We start from the raw sequence: 26,838 nt of genomic DNA on the forward strand, positions 1-26,838 counted from the left end.
AGCATTTAAATGAAACCCTAGAATGTTAAACCAACTCTTCAAAGACGATGATGATGATGAGCCACAGTTTCAGTGTAGCAGTAAACCTTTCTCTTAACTGCTCACAATCAAAGTAAGAAGAAGAATCAAACATTTTGTGTTTCTGAGAATGGTGAAATGTTCAGAAGACACTGACTATGCCTGAAAATTGCAGTTTATACACAAACACATGACAGCATGGGGAAAGAAGGTTATCTTAGAGGTGCTTTACGCAAGTATTTTATATGGGAATTTCAGACACTGCTAAGCAGCTAACTCTTTCCCATCTAACGTTTTTCAAATTGAAGACTGGCCACTGAGTCTCTCCAAAACCTGGACTTAGTCCTTGCACTCTGCAGTCTTGGTGAGCCTGGCATAGCAGTAGATGAGCCAGTTCTCCACCAGCTGCCAATTTTGGTAAGGATGTTCCTCCAACTTCCAACAGATCACCAAGAGTGCAGAATAAGGTCTACCATTTCACTGCAGAGACTCGATGGAGAAGTAGAGGAATGCCATAACACTGAGCTTACATGTAGCGCCTTTGAAAAACAAAAGTAAACTTACAAAAGAAGATAGATGAGTGTGGCTCAGAAAGACGGCAGAAATTTTGACTCGTAAAAGGAAAAGTACACTGACAATACACCAACTGTGAACCCTTTTCCTGTATTGATGTTTAATCCAACATTTTGACCGATACCTGATAACGATATCTGATTTCTTGCTTTTTATGTTGGACATCATATAAAAAAAAAAAAGACAAAAAAAATAAAAGACAAGTCTTTTAGATTTTTAAATGTTTGAACATTTAGTGCAAATGCGTGCACACGCTGATAACAATCAACAAGGTCGATACTGGCTGATATCAGTGTTTACCAGATATGTCAATCCATCTCTATTTACTGGTATATAGTACGAAATGTTGATTGCGTTATCATTGCACGCAGGCAAGCTGTCTTCCCCCATATACAGGCTAAGCTAACCAAACCTCTAGTGGTGGCTTCATATATATATATATGTATATATATATATATATATATATATATATATATATATATATATATATATATATATATATATATATCTATATATATATTATATATGTATATATAAACAAGTTGCATAATTTGTGTCCCTGTCATCAAAAGAGCAAATTTCCAAAGAAAGTAATGACTATGGGCCCCTGAAACTGACACAGTTAAGTGGAATACAGCCACCAGTCACTTTATTTGTCAACCATGTTTTTTTTTCCTGTCAGAATCTCATCTCATATATGTAAAAATTTGGACAAACTGATCCCACCCTCCTTTCAGACTTTGGTGTGGTCATCGTTTGGCAGCTTCTTTGGCGGTCTTATCTTTGCTTGTAATCCCGGCAGCTGTCACTCATGCAGGACTGGAGCTTTATGAGCCGCTGGTTCATGATCTGCAGGATGGAGGGATCCACCTTCTTCACGATGTTCTCCAGCTGATGTGGGTCCGACGTCAGGTTATAGACTTCTACAAACGACTTGGGGGGGTAAAAAAAACAAAACAAAACACTGAGAAGCTTCACATCTACTTTCACTAAAATGTGTCCAAAAAACAAAACCCCCACACAAAAAAGTCCCAGGTGTACCTCACTGTCTGCAAATTCACAGTACTGCATGTTCATTTTGCTGTCCAGAGTTCTGACACAGGCGTACGTGTTGTTGTAGGCGTCTTCACAAACACAGTCTGGGAAACATTGCTAAAGACAGTGAAAAATGTTACAGTGAAGGTTTCTTGGGAACAGAGCAACAAACTTTCAGAATCAGCAGGAGCAATATGTTTTGTGGCAACATGAACCCTATTTTTAGGCTTTAGTCCACAGTTGTTTCCATTTAGGAAAATTGCCATCTATTCTGAATTTGCTATTAAAAGGCACTTATTGGAAATTTCCTTACAAATTTGCACCATTAACTCAAGCCATTAATAGAATCTGAACAATTAACTGACTTCAGTTACTGTGTACTGACATCATGAAGCTCAATAGAGCCAGGCTATAGTTTAGTTTCTATTATAAGTCAAGTAGTGAGTAGCATCCAGTCTTCCCTCAGTGCATTATCAAAAAAGCAAAGAGGAAAACAGTGGAAAGGCTGAGAAAATACTTCTACTGTATTCAGCTCCCTTTTTTGGTATCATAATACTTTGACACTGAAGAGAAAAAATGAATTATTTTAAATAACTTTTTTTTCCCCCCTTTTTCAATCAGAGATTATAATATTAATGGAAACTGGAAGCATGTTACTTTCAGTGGTGACCAGAATAGGAAGCCTGCTTTTGTAGGTACTCACAGATACTCCTGGACCTAATTTAGGGCAAGTAGGGTCTGATGTTGGCTGTCCTTCTCCAGTGTACTCAACAAGGAAGTATGGTCGTGCAGTGCCATTACGCAATGAAGGAGCCTAAGATAAAATTTGGGTTAAGATTTAGCATGTGGGAAAAATAAGTGAGAGTCAATGTAAAGAAGCAACTAACCATCTGAGCGAGGAAAGACTGCCCGTCCACATTCACAGACGACAAATTGACTCCAGCTATGTCCAGTATGGTGGGAGCCAGGTCTATATTCAGTACTGGAGCCTGGAAGAAAAAAAAAAAAAAAAAAAAAAACATCATGAGGGGGAAAAAAAAAAAAAAAAAAAAAAAAAAGGTAAAAAACAGTTCCAGAGACATTAATATGCTTTTAAGCAGCTGGAATGTGTGTGTTTTAGTGGAGTATTGTTCTGACCTGCAGCACCTGCTTGGCTTTTATGCCAGGACCGCGGACCATTAGCGGAATCCTGATGTCAAATTCATAGAGCTGCCTCTTATCAATGGGCAGCGAGAACTGACCTGGAACAGCAAGTACAGCTGATTACACCTAGATTTAATCAATCACTAGGCAGCAACTCAAGGCATCAGAATGAGGATGAAAGGTGATTTCTGTGACTTTGAACGTGGCATGGTTGTTGGTGACAGATGGACTGGTCTGAGTATTTGAGATACTGCTGATCTACACGAAGCTCAATCATCTCAAACTGGTTTACAGACAATGGGTTCAGTGTATTCAGATGCCCTCCATTCGCCACATAATTGAGTGCCTTTGGGATGTGGTGGAATTGAGGATTTGCATTGTGAATCTGCAGCAATTGTATGATACAATCGTGTCAGTATGGAGCAAACTGTGAGAAATGTTTCCAGCATCTCGTTGAATCTAGGCCATAAATAATTAGGGCAGTACTGCAGTTAAAAGGGGTTTCAATGCAAAGAAAGGTGTACACAGTAAACTGGCAGGTGACTGTGCAAATACCTATAAGCTCTCAGGTCAGACTGGGGAACACAAATGTAACCTGTAACAAACAATTTACCCGCTATTGCTTTTAAAACAACATCAGATGGTTTAAAATAATTATTTCATTCAGTTGGGTGATTATTTGTTGCAGTCATTACTGTTTATTTACAGGTTTTTGTAGTTTTTGCACATTTTTATTACTGAACTAATCCCATACAGACAGATCAGTCATTGGTCAATATCGGTTTATTATATTTATCATTCATATAAGACAAACCAATCTGAAGATTTTTTCTTTTTTTAAACATAAAAGATACTTGGGATATAGAAATGTTGTAATTACATATGTTCAGCAGAGTGCCTTCTTTTTTTTTTTTTTTTTTTTTTTTTTTTTTTACAAATCTCTCAGCATTATTAGAAGCGCATGTGCATGACAATGATCTGGAGTCGGATGGTGTCTTTACAGTAAGTGATTTATTTTTCCTGTACTGGCTTCTCTTTATTGACTCCCTGTTATATCCAGACTCAATTTTAAAATCCTTCTCCTCACATACAAGATGTTGAATAATCAGGGCCCATCTTAAAGACCTCATAGTACCATATCACCTCAATAGAGCACTTCACTCTCAGACTGCTGGTTTTCGTGGTTCCTATCATTTTTTTAAAAAGTAGAATGGAAACAGAGCCCTCAGTTTTTCGTGCCTCTCTCCAGTGGAATCAGCTCCCACCTTGGATTTAGGAAACACACACCCTCTTTAAGAGGGAGAGGGACTTTTGATAAAGCATTTAGTTAGGGATGGATCAGTTGACCTGAATTTTCCCTCATTTCTTCTTAACTCACTATATTTTAATACATCACTCTGCATTTAGTCATCAATTACTATTAATCTCTGGTTTACTTCCACAGTGTGTCTTTTTTTCCCCTGTCTCACTCCCCTTACCCCCAACTGGTTGTGGTAGATGGATGCCCCTCCCTAAGCCTGGTTCTGCCTGAGGTTTTTTCCTGAGTTCTTCCTTTGCCAACATTGCCAACAGGGTGTTGTTCTTTTGTTCTGGTTTTCTCTGTATTATTGTAGGACCTTCACCCAGCAATCACTTTGAAGTGACTGCTGTTGTAATTTGGCGCTATAGACTGAATTGAATTAAATTGAATTATTTTCTATTACCCATGGTATTTCTTGAAGAAAACAAACCATAAAAAAGGGCCTAAAAGTAACTTAAAATGTTTTGGTGACTTGCATTTATGCAATGCAGCCAGGGGGCTAAAAATTAAAAATTAAACTGTCTTCTGTAACCCAGCAGTATAAATCCAGCTCAAGATGACATAGACAGAAGGTACAGAGCATGAACTAATCTAAGATTAAATGGAGGAGTTTATCAAAAACAGACCTGTGTGGTAGCCGTTATCTGAAGTGTAGAAGATGTAGGTGTTGTTTAGCTCCTTTATACTGTCAAGTTTCTTCACTAGCTTCTCCACCATGTCATCCACAGATAACAGGGTCTGCCACCTGCCAGAGACATCAGAAGTTTTTGGATGTACATGCTAGGTGGAGAAATATTTGGATGTTGATATGATTTTCATAATTTTGGATCTATACACAAACAAAATGGATTTTAAAGAAATCAATAAAGATGCAGTTAAAGTGCAGACATAGGCTTTAATATGTCAGGCTGAACACAAATACTGATTTTACCACTGAGGAACTGCAGATAACTGCAATTACTCCTTTGATTCAGGGATTTTGTTTTCTAAATTGTTTAGACTGGTTTAATATCTCCAGTTGTTTGCAAGTGTGGAATTTTGCTTTCCTGAACCCATTGGAACAAATTTTATTCATAACTTTTAGTCATTTGCAATTTTTTTTTTTCAAGCAATTAAAATTAATTGTTTATTTGTTATGTAATTTCAGACCAAAAAGGACCAAACAATGAGTACCCATTCTAATTTCTTCTATTTTACTTCAGTTTCAAGAAAGGCTTTGTCCTTCCTAAGTCAATTTCTAATATTTTTTATCTATTGGGGGGGGGGGGGCGGAAGAGCTCTGGTGTTGACCTCAACAACCCCAATGAAGACAAAGAAGACAAATAGGGAGGATGATCACAGGATCCTTTCCATATTTTAAAAAAATACAATACCATAAAATTCAAAAGCATCATGCAGGAAACTCTGAGGTAGTTGAATAAATAATTGATTAAAAAAAAAAAAAAAAAAGAACTTTTTGCTGCATCTTCTGATTTCCAGAGTGATTTCCAGACTTCTAACAGCTAAAATGTATTAATGCTTTATCCCTGCTGGCTCATGAGGTTAAAACTACAATTCGATTCAATTCTGTGTCAAATTACAACAACGCTTGCCTCAAGGTGCTTTATATTGTAAGGTACAGACTCTACAATAATGCAGAGGAAACAGAGAGAAAACCCTAACAATCAGATGATCCTCTATGAACAAGCACTTTGGCAACAGTGGAAAGGAAAAACTCCCTTTTAATAGGAAGAAACCTCTGGCAGAACAAGGCTGCGGTGAGGGGAGGAGGAAGACAGAAGAAAATAAACAAAAACAAATCTAGTTTTACCATTTTTTTACATTTTCTTGTTTGACAGTGGTGACACTATTCTGACTTTGTCTTCTACGAACTATGCACTTTCATGCAAAAATAGACGTACGCTTAACAATTGTACCTTTTCCTGTATGCATTATCCAGGAAGGTGATTGAGCTGTTTGGCATCGGATTAGGAGGTTGGCGCAGCAGCCAGTGTTTATCCTAAAGCATTCACAAAAATAAAAGATTCATTAGAAACAAAATTAAAAACCATCATCATCATCATCATCATCAACTTTATTTATAAAGCACTTTAAAACAACCACAGCTGACACAAAGTGCTGTACATTGGAACTGTAAAATAAAATTACATGAGATATAAATAAAACAAATAAAAGAAGAGTGAAATCATTAATTAAATAACTACTTCAATTAAAAGAGAAACTAAGTCTCACTGAGGTTAAAAGCCAAGGAATAAAAGTGGGTTTTAAGACGTGATTTAAAAGTGGACAGTGAAGGGGCCTCTCTAACATGCATGGGCAAATTATTCCATAATTTTGGAGCCACAATAGAGAAGGCCCTGTCCCCTCTGAGCTTCCTCCTGGATCTCGGTACCTCCAGGAGCAGCTGGTCAGCTGACCTGAGAGACCGACAGGGTACGTGGGGATGAAGAAGCTCAGAGAGGTAAGGCGGGGCAAGACTGTGAAGGCATTTAAAAACAAACATAAGAATTTTAAAATTAACTCTAAAAGACACAGGCAGCCAGTGCAGAGAGGCTAGCATGGGGGTTATATGCTCTCTTTTTCGAGTTCCTGTTAGGAGTCGTGCAGCCGCATTTTGAACCAGCTGCAGACGTGAGAGCAATGACTGACTGACCCCCACATAAAGTGAGTTACAGTAGTCCAGGCGGGAAGAAATAAAAGCATGGATCACTATTTCACGGTGCTGCCTCGAAAAAAAAAAGATTTTACTCTTGCCAGTCGCCTTAAATGATAAAAACTGGACTTCACCAGACACATAGCATAACATTCTTGAAAAGGCATACCTTCCCTGGCTTGTTAAAGCTGCCATCTCGAGGGGCCTGGACATCCTTGAACTCTTTCTGGTACTGAGGCGCTGCAGTCCAGGGGGAGTGACAAGCTGGAGGGGACACCATCAGGAAGAACGGATGTTGAGGGCTCCTGTCATCCAGGAAGTGAAGAGACCGGTTCAGCTGGATTGACAAACAGACACAGACTTATTACATGACTGCTGCAAAACTTACATTTCTTTAAAAGCTTAGCTTGGGCAAAAACAAGCAGACTTGTAAAGAAATGAACACCAACTGTATAAATGTATGATGTAAGCTACAAAAGTGGCATCTGAAAGTCATTATCACCCAGGGATGTAAAAATACAGTTGGTCAAAAGCCACAGTGGACCGTTCTAGTCTCTTACTCTCTTTTTCCCCAATTTGAAATGTAATTTTGATTTTAGTTTTTGGTTTTTGCCATCTAAGTTTAAGATTTATAGATCAGTTAGTATGAGAGCCCATATATACACACATAAACTACTGCTTTCTTTGGCCAGTGGGACAGCAGCTGCACAACAGAACCAGCTTCGAGTCAAAATGAAAGTGAAATATTAACCAGCAAGGGTTTGCAAAAATTCAAATGACTCTAAGGGTGCAAATGACTTATTTTGTTAACCATATAAAATATGGACATAGCCAATGATCATACATCAGTTAACAAAGTTATATTGTGAAGTGGACATCTTTGCCATCACCATATTAGCTTATAAAATAGAAAATAAGAGAATTTTTACAGTATGAACGCACAAACTGTAAAATTCAAGGATAACAGTCAATTTCAATGACATCTTTTCCTGTTAATTAGGTTTCATTTACGTTTCCCCTTTTGTGCCATAAAAGAAAACTGTTTTTAAGACTTCCATCTCATCATCTTTAAACAGTTAGAAGCACAAAACTGATGTAACACATCAACAAAAGCTGAATGTCAAATATCACTCACATGTCAGCTTATGTCAGTGGGGCAGTGGTGGTTAGCAAGGCTTAAAAAAAATGCTCCCTCCCTGTTTTACAGAATAGAATTTTATAAAGAAAAAAAAAAAGACACCAAGCCTATCTATGTGGGAGTATTTTTATAATATGAGCTATTTATGTTCGGTAACAGACATGAAACTTGATTGGAAAACAGAAGTTCTCATGCTGAATCTCAGCTTTTCCCTGTTGTGTGGATGAATGTGTCAGCAAATCACTGACATTTCGAACCTGCCTTGATGGCTTACAGACATTAAAACTAGGACTACTATCATCTTTCTTCATGAAATGAAGCCACAACTTGGACCAATTCTTTCTCTCCACCGTTATTCTTTGTTGCAAGCAATCATGACAACAGCACATGTGACAAAGATCATTCAGCTCTCATAAACTAAATTTAAAGTAAGATAAACAAATTCTTTGAGTCACCTGATAAGCAGCAAGTGCGTGAAATTTAAACCTTAAATATAAACACAAAGAAACCAAACATTTTTACCAAAACTTGAATGTAATGTAATGCGTCCCACAGAAACTAAATAGCCCTTTCTAATATTAGCTTCTTTCTTGCAACCCTTTTATCGCCAGCTACTGCATTAGCTGATGATTAACCTGTCACAATGCTGACTGGCAGAAAAACACCACATTTTATGTTTCTATGCCAGCAGCTTACTGACTGCAGAGGTGAACAACCTTCTTCCCATACCCTCTTTTGTAAATTCACCCTCAAATGTCCCAAAACACACAATATTTCCCACATACTGTTACTGCCACATTTCCACAGTGTGGCAGTAATAAATAGAAAGCATATCCATGTGCATGCACAAGCATGTGTGTTCACCATAAAAAAAAAAAAAAAAAAAAAAAAAAAAAAAAAAAAAAAAAAAAAAACCAGAACAAAAAACAACCAGCCACCAATGACTTCAACAAACCGCACAGAGGCATACCTGCTCATTTTTGCAAAGTATCAGTAATAAAATATTAGAATTTCAGCCACCAAAACTTCTTGGATAGTCTTTACCAGACAGCAGTTCATATTATTTTCAGATAATTTAATTAAAAATGAGGTCCAGTTTAGTGACATGAATCAGTATATGTGAAGCTGAGCAGATGGCTGGCAGCTATAGCTATAGCCAACAAGTTCTTAAAGCAACCATGGCCCTACTGCCAATACTTAGAAGTTCCAGAAAAATTCACCACCATACAATTGTCGTAAAGTAGGGAGCTATCCACACTTCCTTAAACTATTCCATAAGTACATTATGACACTAATTAAAATGCAATCAGCTTCATGTTCAGCACAGCAAAGCCAGCTGAAGTATGAGGTAACAGATTCAATTCAATTTTATTTATATAGCGCCAAATCACAACAAAAGTCGCCTCAAGGCGAGATCAAGGCAGATCTCCGTCTGCTCCATGTCCTCCAGCTCAAAGATAATCTCTGGACAAAACAAGGTCTCCAATGACAAGAGACTCAAGACGGCTGAATGATATCAAGTAATATCACACATGATGTCAAGGACAGCACCTAGCTGGAAAGCACTGAATGCTCAAAATAAGAGTGAGGTAAATCAACCACCAAAGATAAATCAACCACATAAACCACGTAATGAACTCCCTCCACTTCAAATCTGAGGGTCTGATTACTACTCACTATGAGGTCTGTGAGGTAGTCGTCCTCGTAACTGTCACCATGCTTTTCTTCTTTCCCATTGACTGACAGAGTGTAGTTGTAGTACTGAGAGTTTCCCACCTGTAAATGCAGCAAAAGGTGTCATGACAGAAGTACTTAGGAGAAATTGTGCATGTACATGTTACTTGTGACTCACCAGTGCATGCCACTGGTCCCAGCCAGGTGGAATATGGCCAACACTTCCTGCTGCTTTGCTACCATACTGAAAGTAGAAGGTACAGTTAGCTCAGTCGGCTTCAAGAGAAATGATGTAACAAGCATCTTCAGGGCTTCATACTGACAGTCCTGCAGAATACTGTTTTGTAATGAGTCAGTGATCACTGCTGAGTCACCTTGTGGGACGTGTGTATCTGCTGACTGTGATATGTCACAGTCTCTGTCAAATACGTGAGTGAATAAAATGAAAACACAACACAAACACTGTTGGGCTCCCAACAATATTTCAACATTTAGAACAGGAAAAATCTGTCGTAAGCACGGTGTATTCATTGTACTGCCTGTGTGTTTTGAAGTTTGGAAACATTTGGACGTGTATAATGCTTATAAAAGTATATACATGTACAAACCTGGTTAAGATATTTCCCAGAAAAGAACGTCTGGTATTTCAGTTTGTTGAGGTAGGTGGGGAAGGCCTCTGCCTCGGGGCCTTTCTGCCACTGAAGGCTGGAGCAGTTCCCATTGAGGGAGTTGTTTCTCACCTCGTGATTGTGAGGGTATCGACCTGTCAAAATACTGCTCCTGCTGGGGCAGCACAGTGGCGTGACTGTGAACTTTGCAGAAGGAGGAAGTGAGAACAGGGGGAAAGGGGGGGAGAGAGAGAGAGAGAGAGAGAGAAGCGTGACAGCAGAAAGGAGGATATGCGACTCATTTATTGTGTAATCACTGGTGCAAACAGTGCTTCAAGAACATTTGAGTTTTGCTTTCATACACACATCTTGTGCTATATCTTTGATTATTGTCTTGCAATGTATGTGGTTTTGCAGATTTGATGTATCTGATTCATTATTATCATAATATCTTCGTTACCATGGGCAACATATCAGAATATTATATATTGTATTTGTCTGTGATTCCCACCAATTGCTCTGACACTTCAAGAGAAGATTTTTTCTTTCTTAGTCAAACTGCTCACATCTGAAAAATGACAGGATTCCCCAAGTAGACACTTGTAAAAGGAAGTCATAATAAGTACGTTTGGGAACCAGTGGTTTAATTTTTACCAACATATATTGTTTCATAAACTTATAATGTGATTTATTGTGTGACACTTCAATCTACAAGTAATTACAACTGTCGTAAAATATAATGTAATAAAATAAATGTCTCCCTGTGAAATGTAGTCTAGTAAAAGTATATGTACTGCATAAGATACTCACAGAATTCACAAATGTTGCTCCTTCGTCTCCTATATAGGCTTTTGCCTTCTTCATTGGTGTCTGTGCAATAGAAACAGACAAAGTGACTCAAACCATAATGACAGTACTGGAGAAGTAATAGATGCTACAAGCACAAACTCAAAACATTATGACAGTATTAGCTATTGTCGAAACATCTACTAGAAAGGCACATAAAGTAATCTCTTTTAGCTAAACACTTGATCAGCTGACCATTTTTCTGTGAATGGATCTTTGTGGATTATTCAAATATCTGGTGGTTCCAAACATCTGGTAAAGAATCTCACAGGACCTAATAAGAACAGGTACCAGCTTTTGAAAATACATTAAGTGCATTCCAGATTTCTCCTTTTTTAAAAAAAAAAAATGCTTTCAATTCTGAGCAAAATATTGCAAACATAAGTGTGCTTATACTGGAGGGACCTTTAAGGTTGCACGTCACTTATAAGCAAAAATACACACAGGAACAGATGTAGGACTTGAAACAGGAATAGAGTTAACTGAGCAATTGTTTCAGAACCCATCTGCTTTCCAAGCATGTTAGCAGACTGAACTTAACATTTAGCTTAAAAACACTTGTTGTAACTTCCAGAGTTTGAAATAGATTCATTCCAAAACCAAGTAAAGGTCCTAACAAAATTTCATAAAAAATGCTATTATTTAATGTAGAAAACATCCGCATGTCGTGCAGAATCGATATCAACTGAAGGTCCTAGGCCCTCGGGCCTGGCTGTAGTTTCGTGTAATACAAACTTGTACCACAAGATACTGTAGCCATAATTTAACGCTGCAACTCATAAAAACACGTTGTTTTTTTCCAATGACGCCTGACAAAAGAAAAGAAAAAAAAAATGTATGAAGAGCGTGGGTGGCACACTCGTGCACTATCGCCTCACACCAGCCCAGCAAGCACCTTTGATGAAACTTTTAGTTAACACATATGTACAAACTAATTACAAAAATGACCTTTAAGTTCAGTCTCAGATCAATACTGTGACCGCACACTTGTATCTTTAATAAATTCGCATAAATTGCATTTTCTAATTGTTAGTTTTATTTGCTCAATTTTATTATTTTTTTATATATCCAGCCTGTCTTTCTCAAAAGTCATAAATTTCCCATAATTCTTGTAATTCTTTCATCATCTAAGACAGTTCAGCTATTCAACTAACTGATTAACAGGTTCAAAGCACCGAGGAGGTTAAATCTGAGAGCTAGCCCGCAAAACAGAAAGAAAATAGAGCGTGTGTTTGTCTAAACTCAGTATCAGGTGACCATAAACAGGACGTTTCAAACAGTATGAGCACTGCATGACCTCACTACAGAAACTGTCAAGTCTCTGAGGAACCGACACGAATGACAGGTTGTATATTTCTAGAGTGAATTCACTCACCATCCCACCTATCTGAACATCCTGGTCGTCGACAAGCACGAGGATAATGTTGCTCGGTTTGTCGCTTTCTGCACACCTGACGCCGCAGGTGAGCAGCGCAGACAGCAGCGTGACCAGGGACAAGGCAGCGGAGTGTCCGCCTCCTCTCTGTGGGCTTCTGGTCGCACCAGCTCTGATCCTCAGGTCTGCCATTGAGACACCACAGCGCCGGGCCTGGTGCTACACGAAGCCACCGCTGCCGTTCAGCAGCTTTGCTTTCCTGCACAGGGGAGGCTTGCTGTAAAATGAGCGTGATCCAGCTGGACCGGACACACTGGTAGTTTTAAAGTTTGAGGAAGTGGATTAAGAGTCTGCGATCATATGATCACACTGAGTGGGAGGAGAGAGGACTGAGAACACCGTGTACAGCACGGCTTCAGAGTGCTTTTATTACTTTAGTTTGCATTTATTTAAGTTTAATAGTGACATTAAGTCACCAAGCATAACAAAACCAATCCTGAAATATTACGAGATAAAATATCCTTTACTAATCTCGCATCTTGAAAATATTTTGATGCTAACATGTTTGCACCGTTAAGCTATTTAAGTATTAAGGATTTCTATTCAAAAATCTAAATTATTTTTTATTATCTTTGCCATGACAGGGACGCCATCTCCCTTAAACAAAACAGCAGAGTGATCCATGTTCAGCAGACATAACAACAGGATGAGGATCCAGGTGTGCAACTGGCCTCCCTCCTGAACTTTTTTAGGTGGATTATGAAACTAAAACATACAACAAAGACAGTCCAGAAATATGAATAAAATGAGTGCTATGCTTTCAGAACTAACAGCTAACAGTTGTAACAACTAACCTAAACCTAAACACTGGTATTCGTATCTATGTGCAAAATCACGCTATGTCACATTAAAATCCCATAAAATGGTGACATGATCAAATAAACTCATATAGTAACCCAATCTACGTTCCTCTGGTTTTTTTTTTTTTTTTTACTTATGAAAAGAGATTTCTCTACTGATTGCTCTATGTATCTAATCAATCAAATCTTTGCGCTTCCTTTATCTGTAGCCTGAGCTACAACTGATAAACGAAATGATTCAGTAGCTAATTCTAGTTTTTATTTCTTTTGGTTGGTTTTACTTTTTTGTTTTCACACTGGATTGAGCAAATACAACAATAGTATCACAAAATAAAAAAAATATCAGTAGATATAGTTTAATCCAAATAAAACACAATTCTGAAGTTTGTAGAAGGTACTAGAGGGAAGGGAGAAAATAATATTGATAAATTGATGCATATTTTTCATTTTCGAGACTTAGGCCACTCTATCTCACATAATCAAATAAGACTTAGAGCATTTTCAGTTAAACCTTCTCTAATTTCATATGAACTATATAAATGTACTTTATTTTGAAGTATTGTGAAATTTAAATGAACTGTGAAAATTCATTTAATAGAGAAATTCAACCCACTATTTTGTTACTGCAATTTTTTTTATTAGTGTGTGCTCAATTATGGGACAGGACTGCTTGATTTATTTATTTATTTTCATATTCTGACTAGCCAGTATATGTCCAAAATTACAGATTCAGATTCATTATGATGGTAATAAAGACCAGTGAAATTTTCAGACTTTTATTTTCAGACTTTTACCCTAGATTTCTTAGGACTATGCAGGCACAACAAAACAAAACAGTTTAGTTTATTTAGCAGTCATTAAAATGGATTCAGAAGTTGCAAATTGTTGAAGACTCACTTCATAAATCATATCAAACTGATGTCTCCTATATAAACAGCCTTTATGCGTTAAAAGCGCCGGTAAGTATCAACAATGCTGTACCTGTACTTACTTGATACTGGACTGATACCAAAATTTTTAGTATCGTACACCACTAAGGTTTATGGATGTAGTAAAGGAGGATATGGAAAGAGCTGGTGTAATAGAAGAATATAGAACAGATAGGGTGAGATGGATACACACTGCGTAACCAAGTAATAATAATAATAATAATAATAATAATTGACGTGGAGGTATTATAAATAAAATAAAACCTTCCGATCGTTTCCAGTCGGAATTATTTTGGTAGTGCACAGGAGGAGTGACGAGACACCGGTGCAGCAGCTACACAGCTGCATCCGGTCGCAGTCATTCACGTTTGTTACTGAAATTGGGGTTCTTTCCCCACAAACCTACCTCACAGCTTAAACCTCACCCAGTGAGTCAGGTTCATTCATGTAGGTTACAGTGTCGTATGTTTAGAAATTGTAATTTTATCAAAAACAGTTAAAGAAAAAGACAAGCTAGGAAAACAAACGTCATGAACTTGTGACTAAAGTGAACCGGACCTGGTGTCAAACTACCCAGTGAGTTCTATTAAATAGTTTTGTTGTGTACCATGGTGCCACTAAAACGAAGAAAAACTCTCCCCTCGGATGCTGGGAATACTGTGAGTGACAGCAGTGGACATAAGGTACCAAACAAGTTCTCTCAAGTTGTTTTGTTCCTGTTGGAAAGAAAAATGGGAGCCAGCCGAAGGTTTTTCCTCTCTCAACTTGGACGAAATAAAGGCTTTCAGGTGGCGGACGTGTTCAGGTGAGAAGTGTCACAAATCCACTGATACAAATGTCACGGGAAAGCAAGTATAACTTGGAAAATGTAGGTTTCGCGGAAGCCTGAAATGAAATGTATTAAGGTAAATATCTGTCTTCAAACCCTCCTTCACAGAATCCAAAGTGTATGAGTCATTTTACTTTTAATCTGCTGTTTCTCCACAGTGAAAGCGTCACACATGTTATTTCTGAGAATAACTGTGGCACTGAGGTCAGGACGTGGCTAGAGTCTCAGGGAAGGGGTCAGAGCCTTAGAGTTCACCTCCTGGACGTCAGCTGGTACACAGAGAGCATGCGTGCTGGTCATCCTGTGGAGATAACACATAGACATAAACTACAGGTACATTTTCATTTTACACATCCATGATATCAAAACCGAAAATCTGAGGCTTTGTTTTGTAGTAATAAGCGTTTTCACTGAATGTAAATATGTACTAAATAAATACAAGCAGTTTATAGTAATAGTAACCTATAGAGCAACTCTCTGATGATAAAGTGACAAATCACATATCATGCGTAAAATGCTTTTACTTGCCATTAGGGAGTAATTGCACAGTGACATCATCAGTCTTTATACAGCTTTATTTGTCTATTGACACTAAATTGCCAAAATGACTTTTTGTTTCATTGATCTGTGATCAGTAACTATGAGGTCTATTAAGTTTTTCATCATTAGCTGAGTGAACTCATAGAAGATGGTAAATTATAAATAGAATTTAGAAAGGCTCACATCTATTTTTTATAAGGTCCCACTATTTTACATTGTATGTCAGGACAAAAAGCAGTGAGATGGTAAAATTACTTTCAGTGAAGGCCTTGCATAGTTCACATTCAACTGCTAAACAACATACTGCATCAGTTACAGCAGCATGGCTATGAACTGATCTGCCTGCAGTCAAGACCTTTCACCGGTTGAAAACATTTTCACATGAAACGAACCTAAAACCTGAGACTGTTGAGTCGGTAGAATCCTATGTCACACAACAATACAACAACACTCCTCTTACAAAAGTCCATCGGCTGGTCTTTTGCTGGAAGAGGTTAACACAGCCCTGTCCAAATTTTTTTGAGATATGTTGCTGCCATCAAATTCAAAATGAGCAGAAACTGGTACATCTAGTGACCACTCCTGACAAAGCTACTTTTAATAAACCGCATTCATTAAAAAGGCTTCCATCTGCATTGAAGTTTACTATTACACTTATTTGTTAAAAAATAACTGTAGTGAGTTTCCCGTCTCAGACTGACAGATGTGTTTTTTCTTGTCCTCCACTTATGCCTATCATCTGGCATTCTTTTTTACTCATTCACTAACTCGAGGCAACTACTGTTGTGATGCTAAATAAAACTGAATTGAATTGAAGGAAAATTGAATCAACTGTTTCTTGCTTTTCTTGCTTTCTTTGTCACTCCTGGGGACTTCCCTGGTTTCCTCCTCAGAAACTGTTGTAAGTTTCCTCAGTCAGAAATTGCAATGCTTTCTGGTTTAGCAGTGCAGGCAGGTGATTGCGTTTCCCAACAGAGTACAAGCCTCTTAACTTTGTATGTCTCTGATGCACTCACTCATTTTTGTTTCTTCCACGTATGATGGTAAGAAGAAATTGGGCAAGTGTGCATGTTTGAGAAACTCTGTAGGCCTCAGCCAGGGGAGGCTCAAGTCAAGGTGAGAATTTCCAAAGTTGTGAGTGTTCTGGGAGCGCAATGGGAACAATAGCTCGGAACCACAAAGAATTTTTACACTCAGACCACAGTGAATAATGGAGCAAGAAAATGGTCTGTCAGAAAACCTTATACTTGGTTAAATGTCCCTCACCAATTTGGTTTGATAATTTGGTTTATTAGCCAATAAACCAAATTATTTCTTATTGTCGTGTACTTGGCGAACTGATCTGTAATTTTTCATGGGGCCACGTCGCTTGGACACCAGAGTTTGCACTGAGCTTAGTTGTAACATCTGTGTGTGACTCGGCCTTTTAGAAAATAATCATGAGTGGGTTTTTCATTTCATTACTCATTTTGGTATAATCTTAAAATGTATTTTTAGTAAGAGTTTGACATTTTAGGCTTGGTTTAAACATGAAGCTGGCTTTTCCTGACATGAAGCCTAGCACATACCACAGATTTGAGGTTCGGCTTTTGCAAAAGTTTAACATCACCCTTCTGTAATCATTCCTGCTCTGTCCATTCCAAAGCTAGCTTTAAGTTAACCAACATGTATTTTAAACCAAATAGGCATTGGTTTCAGGTTATACTGAAGACTTTAAGTCCTTGACTTTAGTGTTATGTTTGTCTTCCAGGAGCAGCAGATCAGTGAAGCAGAGGTTGCTTTGTTCTCAGTATCCAGCTATGCCTGTCAGAGACGAACCACTCTGGACAACCATAACAGCAACTTGACTGTAAGCCCTCCACCCCCCACCCCAAGCAAACACAGAAGTCTGATTTTAGGTGCCATGTTAGCTAACACATATGTCAGAACTGCATTTTCTGTCTCAGGATGCCTTGTCGCTTTTAGCTGAAAACGCTGAGCTCAATAATGAGGACGGACGAGGCGTTGCCTTTCGACGAGCTGCTGCCTTGATGAAGGCGCTCCCCACACAGGTGATAAGCATGTCACAGCTCAGGGGTCTGCCTTGTCTTGGAGAACACTCTCTTAGAGTTATAAAAGTAAGTGAAAATTTTTAGCATTCCATGCTCACCCCCTAACAAGATGTAGTAACTCATTTAAATTCTCTGGTCTTGCAGGATGTTTTGGAGAATGGAGTGTCAAGTGAGGTTGAATCCACCAAGCAGTCAAAGCGGTACAAAGCACTAAAGGTATCTCAGGCATTTTAAAATCTGCTGCAGGTGTGTCCCCTTGTTCAAAAGCAGCTGTTAAAAATCTAAAGGGAATAGGTCCACCTTAGCTACCACTAGGAAATAAAATTCTTCTCCTTTCTAACTTAATACTTTTTAACTCAAGCTCCGAAAAGGTTGTTTCTGTTCATTCTGACTCCTCCAATTGACTCAAAAAGTCAACCTTACAAACAATACATTTGCACAGTACCTGAAACTAGCACCACTGGCAAACAATGGGCTATAAGTTCAGTCTCTTGATAATTATTATTCAAACTGTCATGACCATTGATCAACAAACACTGATCAAAGTCATTGATTGCAAGATGGTTAAAGATGTACCCTTAGCCCCCCTCCTCGATTCAGAGATGATTCTTCCCTTTTCACGTAAATGGCCTCCTTGACTTCCCGCTCAAACCAGCATTCCTCCCTGTCCAAGATGTGTACATCCTCATCATTGAAACAATGTCCACTGGTCTGTAGGTGTGAATAGACTGCAGAGTCCTGGCCTGACGAGTTAGCTCTTCTGTTTGTGTCATCTGCTTAGCCAGAAGTTGTTTGGTTTCTCAGAATCATGGCAAACCTTTCTGGCACTTAACAGTGTAGACTACTTTACTCTGTTTGTGTCGGGGGACCCAATCCTTGGGGTGGACCAGTTCCTGGCGCAGGCAGGAGCTTTCTTTAGACAACATTCCAGCTTTGACAAATGTCTAGCTGGGATAACCACATTTACTCAGGGCTTTCTTGGTATGATGTTCTTCTGCTTCCCTGGCCGCTTGTCTGTGGTGATGGTGTTCGCTCTGTGTTTTAGCGTCCTGTAATAATAATAATAATACTAATACTACTAATAATAGTAATAATAACATCATCAACTGGAGCACCAACTAGGTGCTCCAGTGAATGATGAGAGTCAAACCTTAAATACTCATCTGTTCGCATTGGTTTATGATACACATCAACTTTTAAATGTCCCCCATTACTGATGGAAATCTTACAGTCTAAGAAGGCTAACCTGTCATTTTTCATATCCTCCCTGGTGATCTGCCTAACAATGGGTTGAGGATTGAGACCAGAAAATTTGAGATGTTACAAGTGACCGAGTTGATCATACAGACAATTGATCTTATCCTGTTTAGTATCTTCAGTAAACCATACAGACTGCATAGCTTCCCCTAGGCAACCTGTGGTATGATGTCTGGTCAAAAGCATTCTCTTGTTCTAACCGCTTCAGACAGTCTATCACCCTCTTCCTGTAACCACTTCCTGGGTCTTGTTTCAGAGGCTCATAAGTTTCTTATGATAGTCTTTCTGGTTCAGCAAAACCATGCATGCACCCTTTTCTACTGGAAGGATGATAATGCTGTTGTCATAACTAAGCAATATAAGTGCCTTCATCTCTGCCATGCTGATGTTGGATGCTGGGGGCTTTGCTTGCTGAGACAGGCATCGGCAGTTGCTTTGCTGCAAACTTGTTTGTTTGGGGTTTTTTTTTTTTTTTACTTTACCGGAGTAGCTTTGAATAATTCAGATTTCTCACTTATCATTGAATGTTTTATACTTGATTCTCTGCCAAAAAAACCCCAGTTTTATCTCCTGTAGACCAACTTTCTTCTTATTGGCTGTCCCTCACAAAGAAGGTTTGAACAGCAGGAGGATGGGGCTTCAGCAGTGCTCATAGCCAGAGCTGTGTGCTTGAGATGACAATATTATGGAATTTGTTACTGTAATTGTATGCTTGTATGACAGAAAAGGAAAAGCTTAATAGACCCCACTTTGAAGGAAAATATAGTTATTTCATTTTCTAATGGAATGCATTTTGCTACTTTCTGTTATGATATCAACTGTTTTACTGCTTTCACTGTACAATTTTGCTTAATGTACACAGATCGTGAATCTGGCTGGTAATGGCAAGCAAAAATCTATCTCATGGCTAACATTCTTAGTATTATTTATGCAACCTGTAACACAACATGTTCTCTACTATTTAAAGATTTTGTATCAAGCAACTCAAATCTAGGAAATACTGATTTGCTCTAAACTTTCCTGCTCTTATCACTGTTCTATGATCAGGAGTTAGCAATGACATGACACACACCATAAGTATGTCCTGAAACCATGTAAACTTTGAATCTCTTACGTGCAAGATGGTGACAGAGCCTTCTGTTGTTCTTTGGAGGGGCTGTAAATAAGAATAACATTTACTATAAAACTGTGTTTAGCTCATCAGTGTGCTATGGGTCATGTGCAAACACATAGGTGGAGGGCGATTTAGGCCCTGCGCCAAAGTGGTACAAATGTACTGTTGTCCTTAATAAGAGAAGACAAGAAGGTATTGTATTCAGAGTACAAGTGTGCACTGAAAATAGCTGAATACTGATCAGTCAAAGCAGAGTGTGCGGATCAAGAACTTAGGTACTCATGTGTCCCAAGGGCTAGCACATTGTTGTAAAGTTTGAAGATGAAAATTGTTGGTAATATAAATTTTTTTACACATTTTTACATTTGGTGTGACCTTGACCTTGATCCGATTTTCTCCAAAATTAAATCAGGTTGAGCTGTTATTGGTATCTACCATCACACAAAATTTTCAAAAATCTTGAAAACTGTGGAACCTAGGCTGCTAACAAACAAATGGAGAAACAAACAAACTGAACCGGCTGCTTACTCCCTCCTTTTGGGGGAAGAATGTGTGAAACATTAAGCCAGAATGATGGTGGGGGGATGCACACAGCCCAGTGTGAGATCAAGTAATGGGAAAGTTGAATAATGCATAGCAGCAGTAGGAGAGCTCAAGAAAACAAATATGAAAAAATGGGCCCAATGGTCATAATTTACAGATATATGACACAATGATTTCTCATAGGTGTCTAAAACCTCACTCGATAGTAGTGATGTTAAAGTTGTTATAGTCAACAACATTGCTTACTAAATAACATTTAGTTAACACTTCTGCTTATTCATTTTATAGGTAAACATCCAAGTTCAAGTTAACCAGAGATACAGAGATAAAAAGGCGAAGAAACAATTAAGTGTTGTCTTTGTTTTTAAATAAATGTATTTCAGATTTTGACTGGTATTTTTGGAGTTGGAGCCAAAACTGCTGACCGATGGATTAGAGAGGGAATATACAACCTTGAGCAGTTACGAGATTCAGGACAAACACTTAATCGAGCACAAAAAGCAGGTTTGTTAGCTTTGTTTTTCTTGGCATTCTTGAATGAGGATAATTTTCTTACTATAATGATCAGAGCAGGCGTATGTATGCTGTCTCCTCTTTAACTGGTGTCCAAGTTAAAGCATGTCAGGTGAGTTCTTGTGTCTTTGTGTGTCTGTCTATCTTTTGAATGGGCCTTAAAAAAAGTCATCATGTGTAATTCTTTTGACACATGAGGGGGGGGGGGATTTTGGGTCACATGTCTTTTCAAAATTAAAAAAAATTTAGCCTCATTGGAGGGTTTGTAAGCATGTGCGGCCTGTTTTAAGGTCAAGCCAGAATTTCTCAATCTGACTTGAGTCCAGACTTTGACTAGGACACTCCTTTTTTTTTTATTTTTATTTTTTATCCAGCTGCATAACCCAACTGACCTTGAGCTGCAGGGCATGACACTATGTGTGGCTAGACATTCTTCCGAGGGTTGACCGAGTGGTGGAGGCAGCAATATGTTGTTCTGAAAGCTGACAGTCCAGTCTTTTTATTCTTTCTTTCACAACCGTGATCTAATGTGTCACAAATACAGTACAGCCAACTAAATAAAAACTCAAACTAGAAAGACTTTACTGAGAAACAAATGACAAATAACACCTGAAAGATGATCCTAATCTAAATAGAAACAACTCTGCAGTGGGCTAAACTACTGTAACGACGGCCCCTGATGTAAGCCACTATGGTCCACTCTCCATCGTGACTCGGCACACACTAGTCCTCGAGAGGAGTTGCAACCCCTGACTAAATAACCAGTGGCTCCTCCCACTCCTTGAATTAAATAGCAATTAAAAATTAAACAAATTAATAACAATGCTCAATCTGTCATTCAAATATAATGATGATAAGTTAACAGTGAGAACATTAACACAAATATATTTAGAAAATTCCCCAACTCTGTAAACGTTCAACATCAACAGATTCTTTAACCTCACGAAACCCCACCCCCACTTCACACTACACCTGGCACATTCCCTCCCAGGAACTTTACCATAAAAGGAGGCCAAAAAGAGCCAGACTTGTTTGGAAGTTCCTGTCTGGCCAGCTGGAGGCTTGGTGCAATCTGGAGGAGAGGTGAGAAACAAATTAAACATTAATCTTAAAACAAAAAGCAATTCTTTGCATGATTTTTATTAAAAAAATAATCTGGTAGCAATATACACAATAGTTAGATTGAAGGCACTGCAGCATGCTTAGAGTTCACAGACTTGCTGTCATAATTATCTTTAAGGGTTTTCTGGTAGAGAGCAGAATTCATGTTCCATCAATTTCGGTCAGTCCAGGTCCTGGAGAAGCAAAGCAGCCCCATACCGTCACACTATCACCTACATGTTTGACTGATCTTTTTTTGAAAACCCCCAAACAGTTCAGCTCATCAGTCCACAGAATATTTTCTTAAAAGTCTTGGGGATCATCAAAATTGACAAAATGAGATCAGTCTAATATTAAAGATTTTTGACAGTCGCAATCACTTGTTAATGATAAATATGAAAAAAAAAAAAAGATATCTGAGAAAGTGTGGAAGTTGGGAAATACTTTTTAATGACATTGTGTAGCATTAAAAAAAAAAGTGTTTACTTGGTTGCTTGGTAATTCGCCTTTCCTCATGTCCTATATAAAATTAAATTGTTAAAAAATAATAAATACACTCTCATCATCAAGGTCTGGAGCACTACGATGACCTCAACAAGCCGGTCACTAAAGCAGAAGCAGATGCCATCGGGGAGATTGTGCAGAAAGCCGTCGATTCTGTGCTAACAGGATCACAGGTTGCTCTGACCGGAGGATTCAGGAGGTGAAAGCACAAATATTGACACACAGTACATCTGATAGCACATTCAAAATCTTCACAGCCTAAAATATCTCAATGAGCTCTATATTGTCAAAATTATTGTTTATACATGCGGTTTAAAGAAAATTTTATATGAGCAACAAGTAAACACTTCTTGAACCAAATCAAATTTTAAACTTGCCCTCTGCAATTTAATAGAAATATGAACTGTGGTATTTTCACAGAGGGAAGCTGACGGGCCACGATGTTGACTTTCTGATAACGCACCCAGAGGAAGGCAAAGAGGTGGGACTGATGCCTAAAGTGGTCGCCTGGTTGGAATCACAGGTAACTTTTGAGACGATTGATATTTATTAAATCCTTTGAAACAAATCAACACAGTTTCCTCTGGGGTTAAACTATTCTGATTCAGATTTTTACTTCTCAGTGGTAAAGGGCTGTTGGGATATTGTTGTCACCCTGGTGTGAGTATCAAATTGATGTTAAAGGTGCATCTGCTAAATATCTGGGACATGTTTGAATCCTGGTGACCTTGAACCCAAGGTCAGAGGTCAGCTGTTTCCAGTGAATGACAGGCTTGAGCCTTAGTGGTTTCTGGATTGTTCCTAATCATCCTAAACAGTTTCCTCCCATCTGAGGGTGACAGTTTGGGTCTTTTCCAGATCTTGGAAAAGTGGTGACACGCCTGAAAATTTGTACTTGCATACAGTTGTTTGAACTGATGATCTTGGAATCTGCCATTATTCAGAAATGGCTCTAAAAGACCTTCACAGTCTGTGGAAATCTACACTCTCCATTCAGAGTTTATATTACTTTCAGGTTGTTCTCACTGTTTTCAGTCCAATGAATACTGTTAAACAAGAACTTTTTTATGCTTCCAAAGAGAAAGTATCAGTTGTAGTAAGTCATGAAAAGAAATTGTATAACCTTCAGCGCCACTTATTTAAAGCTTTAAGTGACTGTATGTGTGTATATATTTGAGTCTGTATATGTAATTTTGTCCCTCTGGATTTTAGAAAATTCAAAATGCATTTAAACTTGTGCATCCAATGCATGCTATGCAATCATTCACCCTGGAAAAAGAGTATTTCAAAGCAGTAATTGAAAACTCTAAATTGCAGTGAATTCAGATCCATGATGAGTTCATATAAACTTTCCTCACAACTCTATATGACATATGTCTCTGATCTGAACTGGTTGTTGTCTATTCAGGGATTTCTGTTGTACCAGAAAACTACCAGAAACTCATACCTGGAGTCGAAGGATGGCCCTGCTCGGCCTGCCTCCAACATGGACCGCTTTGAAAGGTGTTTCTCCATCTTTAAACTGACCAAAGGGAAGGAACAAGAAAGCACGCAGCCAGAGGAGCAAAATGATCTGAAAACCAAGGACGTTCTCAGACCTCACATGCAGGTGGACACAGATCAACAATTATGTGAGCTCAGTAAGAATTACCAGATGGAAGCTGCACCACACAAAATATGGAGAGCTGTGAGGGTGGACCTGGTGGTCTCTCCGATCAGTCAATTTGCTTTTGCTGTGCTGGGCTGGACCGGATCCAAGGTGATTGCTCACGCCTGACCTTTGTCCTCTTTAAAAAAACTATTGCCTCCTTCTTTGTCCCTGATTTTTCTATGTTATATTGTTTAATGTTCCTTCTGTCTGTGCAGTTGTTTGAGAGGGAGCTGCGACGTTGGGCTGGGCACGAGAAGAACATGTCTCTGAGCAGTCACGCCCTATTTGATAATACACAGGTAAATCGAAAATAGAAAAATAAAGCCTTTTTTTGTAGTGTTAGCGATTAGAGAGTCTATTTTTAAGATATCCTTTATTAGTTTTGCTCACTGTTGAAGCCGGGAGCAGAAGTGCTCTTGAGGTACTGTTGAGGCAAGGCAGTACTCTGAGCACTAAGAAACACATGTGGATTTCAGCAGGAAGTTTGTCCCATGCTCTTTACATAGAAATCACTCCACAAACTGTTAGAAGCAACAGATATTTTGCTTCTAACAGGAAAGTCTTTAAGTTAAAAGTGGCTGCGTGAGTGATTGGGTCTGTTGTGGAGGGCCACAACAATAAGTGGGACTCAGTTCTGTTCAGTATTAATTTTCTCTTTTCTCTTAAACACATTAACCCTTCACTACACTTCCAGTTTCTCATGCGAACCCTTGAGAAAAGAATAGCGCCCCCCCCCCCCCCCCCTTTTTTTTTTCATGCCAACTACTTCTACTTCTTCCTTTAAGTGCATATTATACCTGCCATATTTCAGCTTAATTAAATGAAGATGGTGTGATGGAATCATACTTGTTTTCCTTTTGTACAGAATAAATATCTGAGAGCTACATCAGAGGAGGAGATATTTGTTTATCTTGGTCTGGAGTACATCCCTCCATCAGAGAGAAATGCTTGAAGTGGCCTGATCAGCTGCTACACTGCATGCAAGCAAGAGCTGGAGGGCAGAATAAATGCGTCTGTTGGAAGGGCGGCCTCATGGCATGGAGTTGCTGTGTAACTACTAAAGAAATATTATATGATTGAACTCAACGATGACACCCACTCAGCTGACTGAAATCTTCTTATTGCATGAATACAGAATTTTATTTATTAATGAAATCCACTGACCAGAACTGAACCTGTTTAGTTTTTTTAATAAATGTGAAATTTATAACTGAAAGAGTGAAAACAAACCTTGCTTCCAGTCACAGTGTAATTTCAGAAATTTTATAGACTTCCTATTTACATATAATTTATGAATTTTTGGGCCACAAAACGCACACAAACAACTGATATGCGATAAGGAACATATGATTATAGAATTTTATAGATTTTATGAGTGCAGTAGCCATCAAGTGGCTTTATAGTTATTTCAACCATGTGCAGTGGTACAGTACACAGTGAAACGAGACAGTGCGCCTTCAACACTATGCTGCTACATATAACTTATAAGGCACAATCAACACAGGACTACATAACGTGCAACACCAGATACAACACATTGCAGACACAACAGTGCAACAGAAAGGTGCAACAATGACAGTAGGTTGTGCAAAAAAAACTTGATGTATGAAAGTCTGTGTGTACATGACACTGTGCAGATAAATGCATGAGGTAGTGACATGTATGTATGTGTGTGTGTGTGTGTGTGTGTGTGTCAGTCCAGTCACTGATTCTTTAGGAGTCTGACGGCTTGGGGGAGGAAACTTTTTTTGCAGTCTGGCAGTGAGGGCCCAAATGCTCCGGTACCTCTTGCCACATGACAGCAGGGTGAAAAGAAGCTTTTACAACAGGGCAATAGGGCCCTAATCAATGCTAACAGCTGATCTTATTGGCTACCTCCCTGGACTTTTGGGGGGGGCAATAACAATAATAATAATAATAACGATATGCAATAATGCTGCATTTTATCACACATCTTGTATTTTTGTGCCGCTCACATAAAACTTACTCAGAGGATTGAAAACTATGTTTTATGTAAAGACAAAATGGCTGTTAGGTTTATTTCACCACATCCACACCTGTGTCACGATGACCTACATTCAGCAGCATCCTTATCACCTTATCTATACATATAGCTGAAAAGAAACCCACTCAGCTGTTCTGAGAATATACAGTGTGAGATCTCGCATGTGAATTAAACATTTGTGTTGGAGTGTTTCCATATCAGTTCTTCTTCTGTTCAACCACACTAAAGATAGACTGCAGTTTTTAGTGCAATACATTGTGCACTACTGATAGATATAAAAGGTTCAGGAAGACCTGCTTGTTTTTATTTTCTGATATACAATATATACTGTTACAGTAATGCTTCTCATGATAAATATGTCTTGATGCATTTTCAATCATTCAGGTAAAGAAATTCCAACTCTGTTCGAAACGTTTGATTAGCACTGTTGCCTCACAGCAAAAAGGTCCTGACGTGCGCTTAGTAGGGTTTGGTTAATTGGTGATTCTAAATCACCCATAGGTGCAAATGGTTGCCTGTTTCTCTGTGCGGCATACTTGTGGTCTGTCCAGGTTGTACCCTGCCTCTCACACTATGGG

The 26,838-nt window shown here is 38.5% G+C and overlaps 2 protein-coding genes across 2 annotated transcripts; one reads left to right on the plus strand and one right to left on the minus strand.

The window, feature by feature from the left end:
• Positions 1 to 1,265: 1,265 nt before the first annotated feature.
• gnsb (glucosamine (N-acetyl)-6-sulfatase (Sanfilippo disease IIID), b) lies at positions 1,266 to 12,673 on the minus strand. The gene is made up of 13 exons (XM_040048778.1): positions 12,364 to 12,673; positions 10,953 to 11,012; positions 10,143 to 10,346; positions 9,713 to 9,778; positions 9,538 to 9,636; positions 6,892 to 7,059; positions 5,986 to 6,068; positions 4,696 to 4,814; positions 2,764 to 2,867; positions 2,514 to 2,615; positions 2,330 to 2,440; positions 1,633 to 1,743; positions 1,266 to 1,524 (listed from the first exon to the last, which is right to left on the minus strand). The coding sequence occupies exons 1-13, from the start codon at positions 12,553 to 12,555 to the stop codon at positions 1,369 to 1,371; spliced, it is 1,575 nt and encodes a 524-aa protein (XP_039904712.1). The 5' UTR covers positions 12,556 to 12,673; the 3' UTR covers positions 1,266 to 1,368.
• Positions 12,674 to 14,426: 1,753 nt separating this feature from the next.
• Positions 14,427 to 26,552, plus strand: polm (polymerase (DNA directed), mu). The gene is made up of 11 exons (XM_040048777.1): positions 14,427 to 14,957; positions 15,140 to 15,314; positions 17,272 to 17,370; positions 17,468 to 17,638; positions 17,717 to 17,788; positions 20,870 to 20,990; positions 22,671 to 22,803; positions 23,025 to 23,127; positions 24,013 to 24,363; positions 24,471 to 24,554; positions 25,121 to 26,552. Exons 1-11 carry the CDS (start codon positions 14,761 to 14,763, stop codon positions 25,205 to 25,207), a joined length of 1,593 nt encoding a protein of 530 aa, XP_039904711.1. The 5' UTR covers positions 14,427 to 14,760; the 3' UTR covers positions 25,208 to 26,552.
• The last annotated feature ends 286 nt before the right edge of the window (positions 26,553 to 26,838 follow it).

This window comes from Simochromis diagramma, unplaced genomic scaffold (assembly GCF_900408965.1).
Source record: "Simochromis diagramma unplaced genomic scaffold, fSimDia1.1 OVJJ01000683.1, whole genome shotgun sequence".
Lineage (NCBI taxonomy): Eukaryota > Metazoa > Chordata > Actinopteri > Cichliformes > Cichlidae > Simochromis > Simochromis diagramma.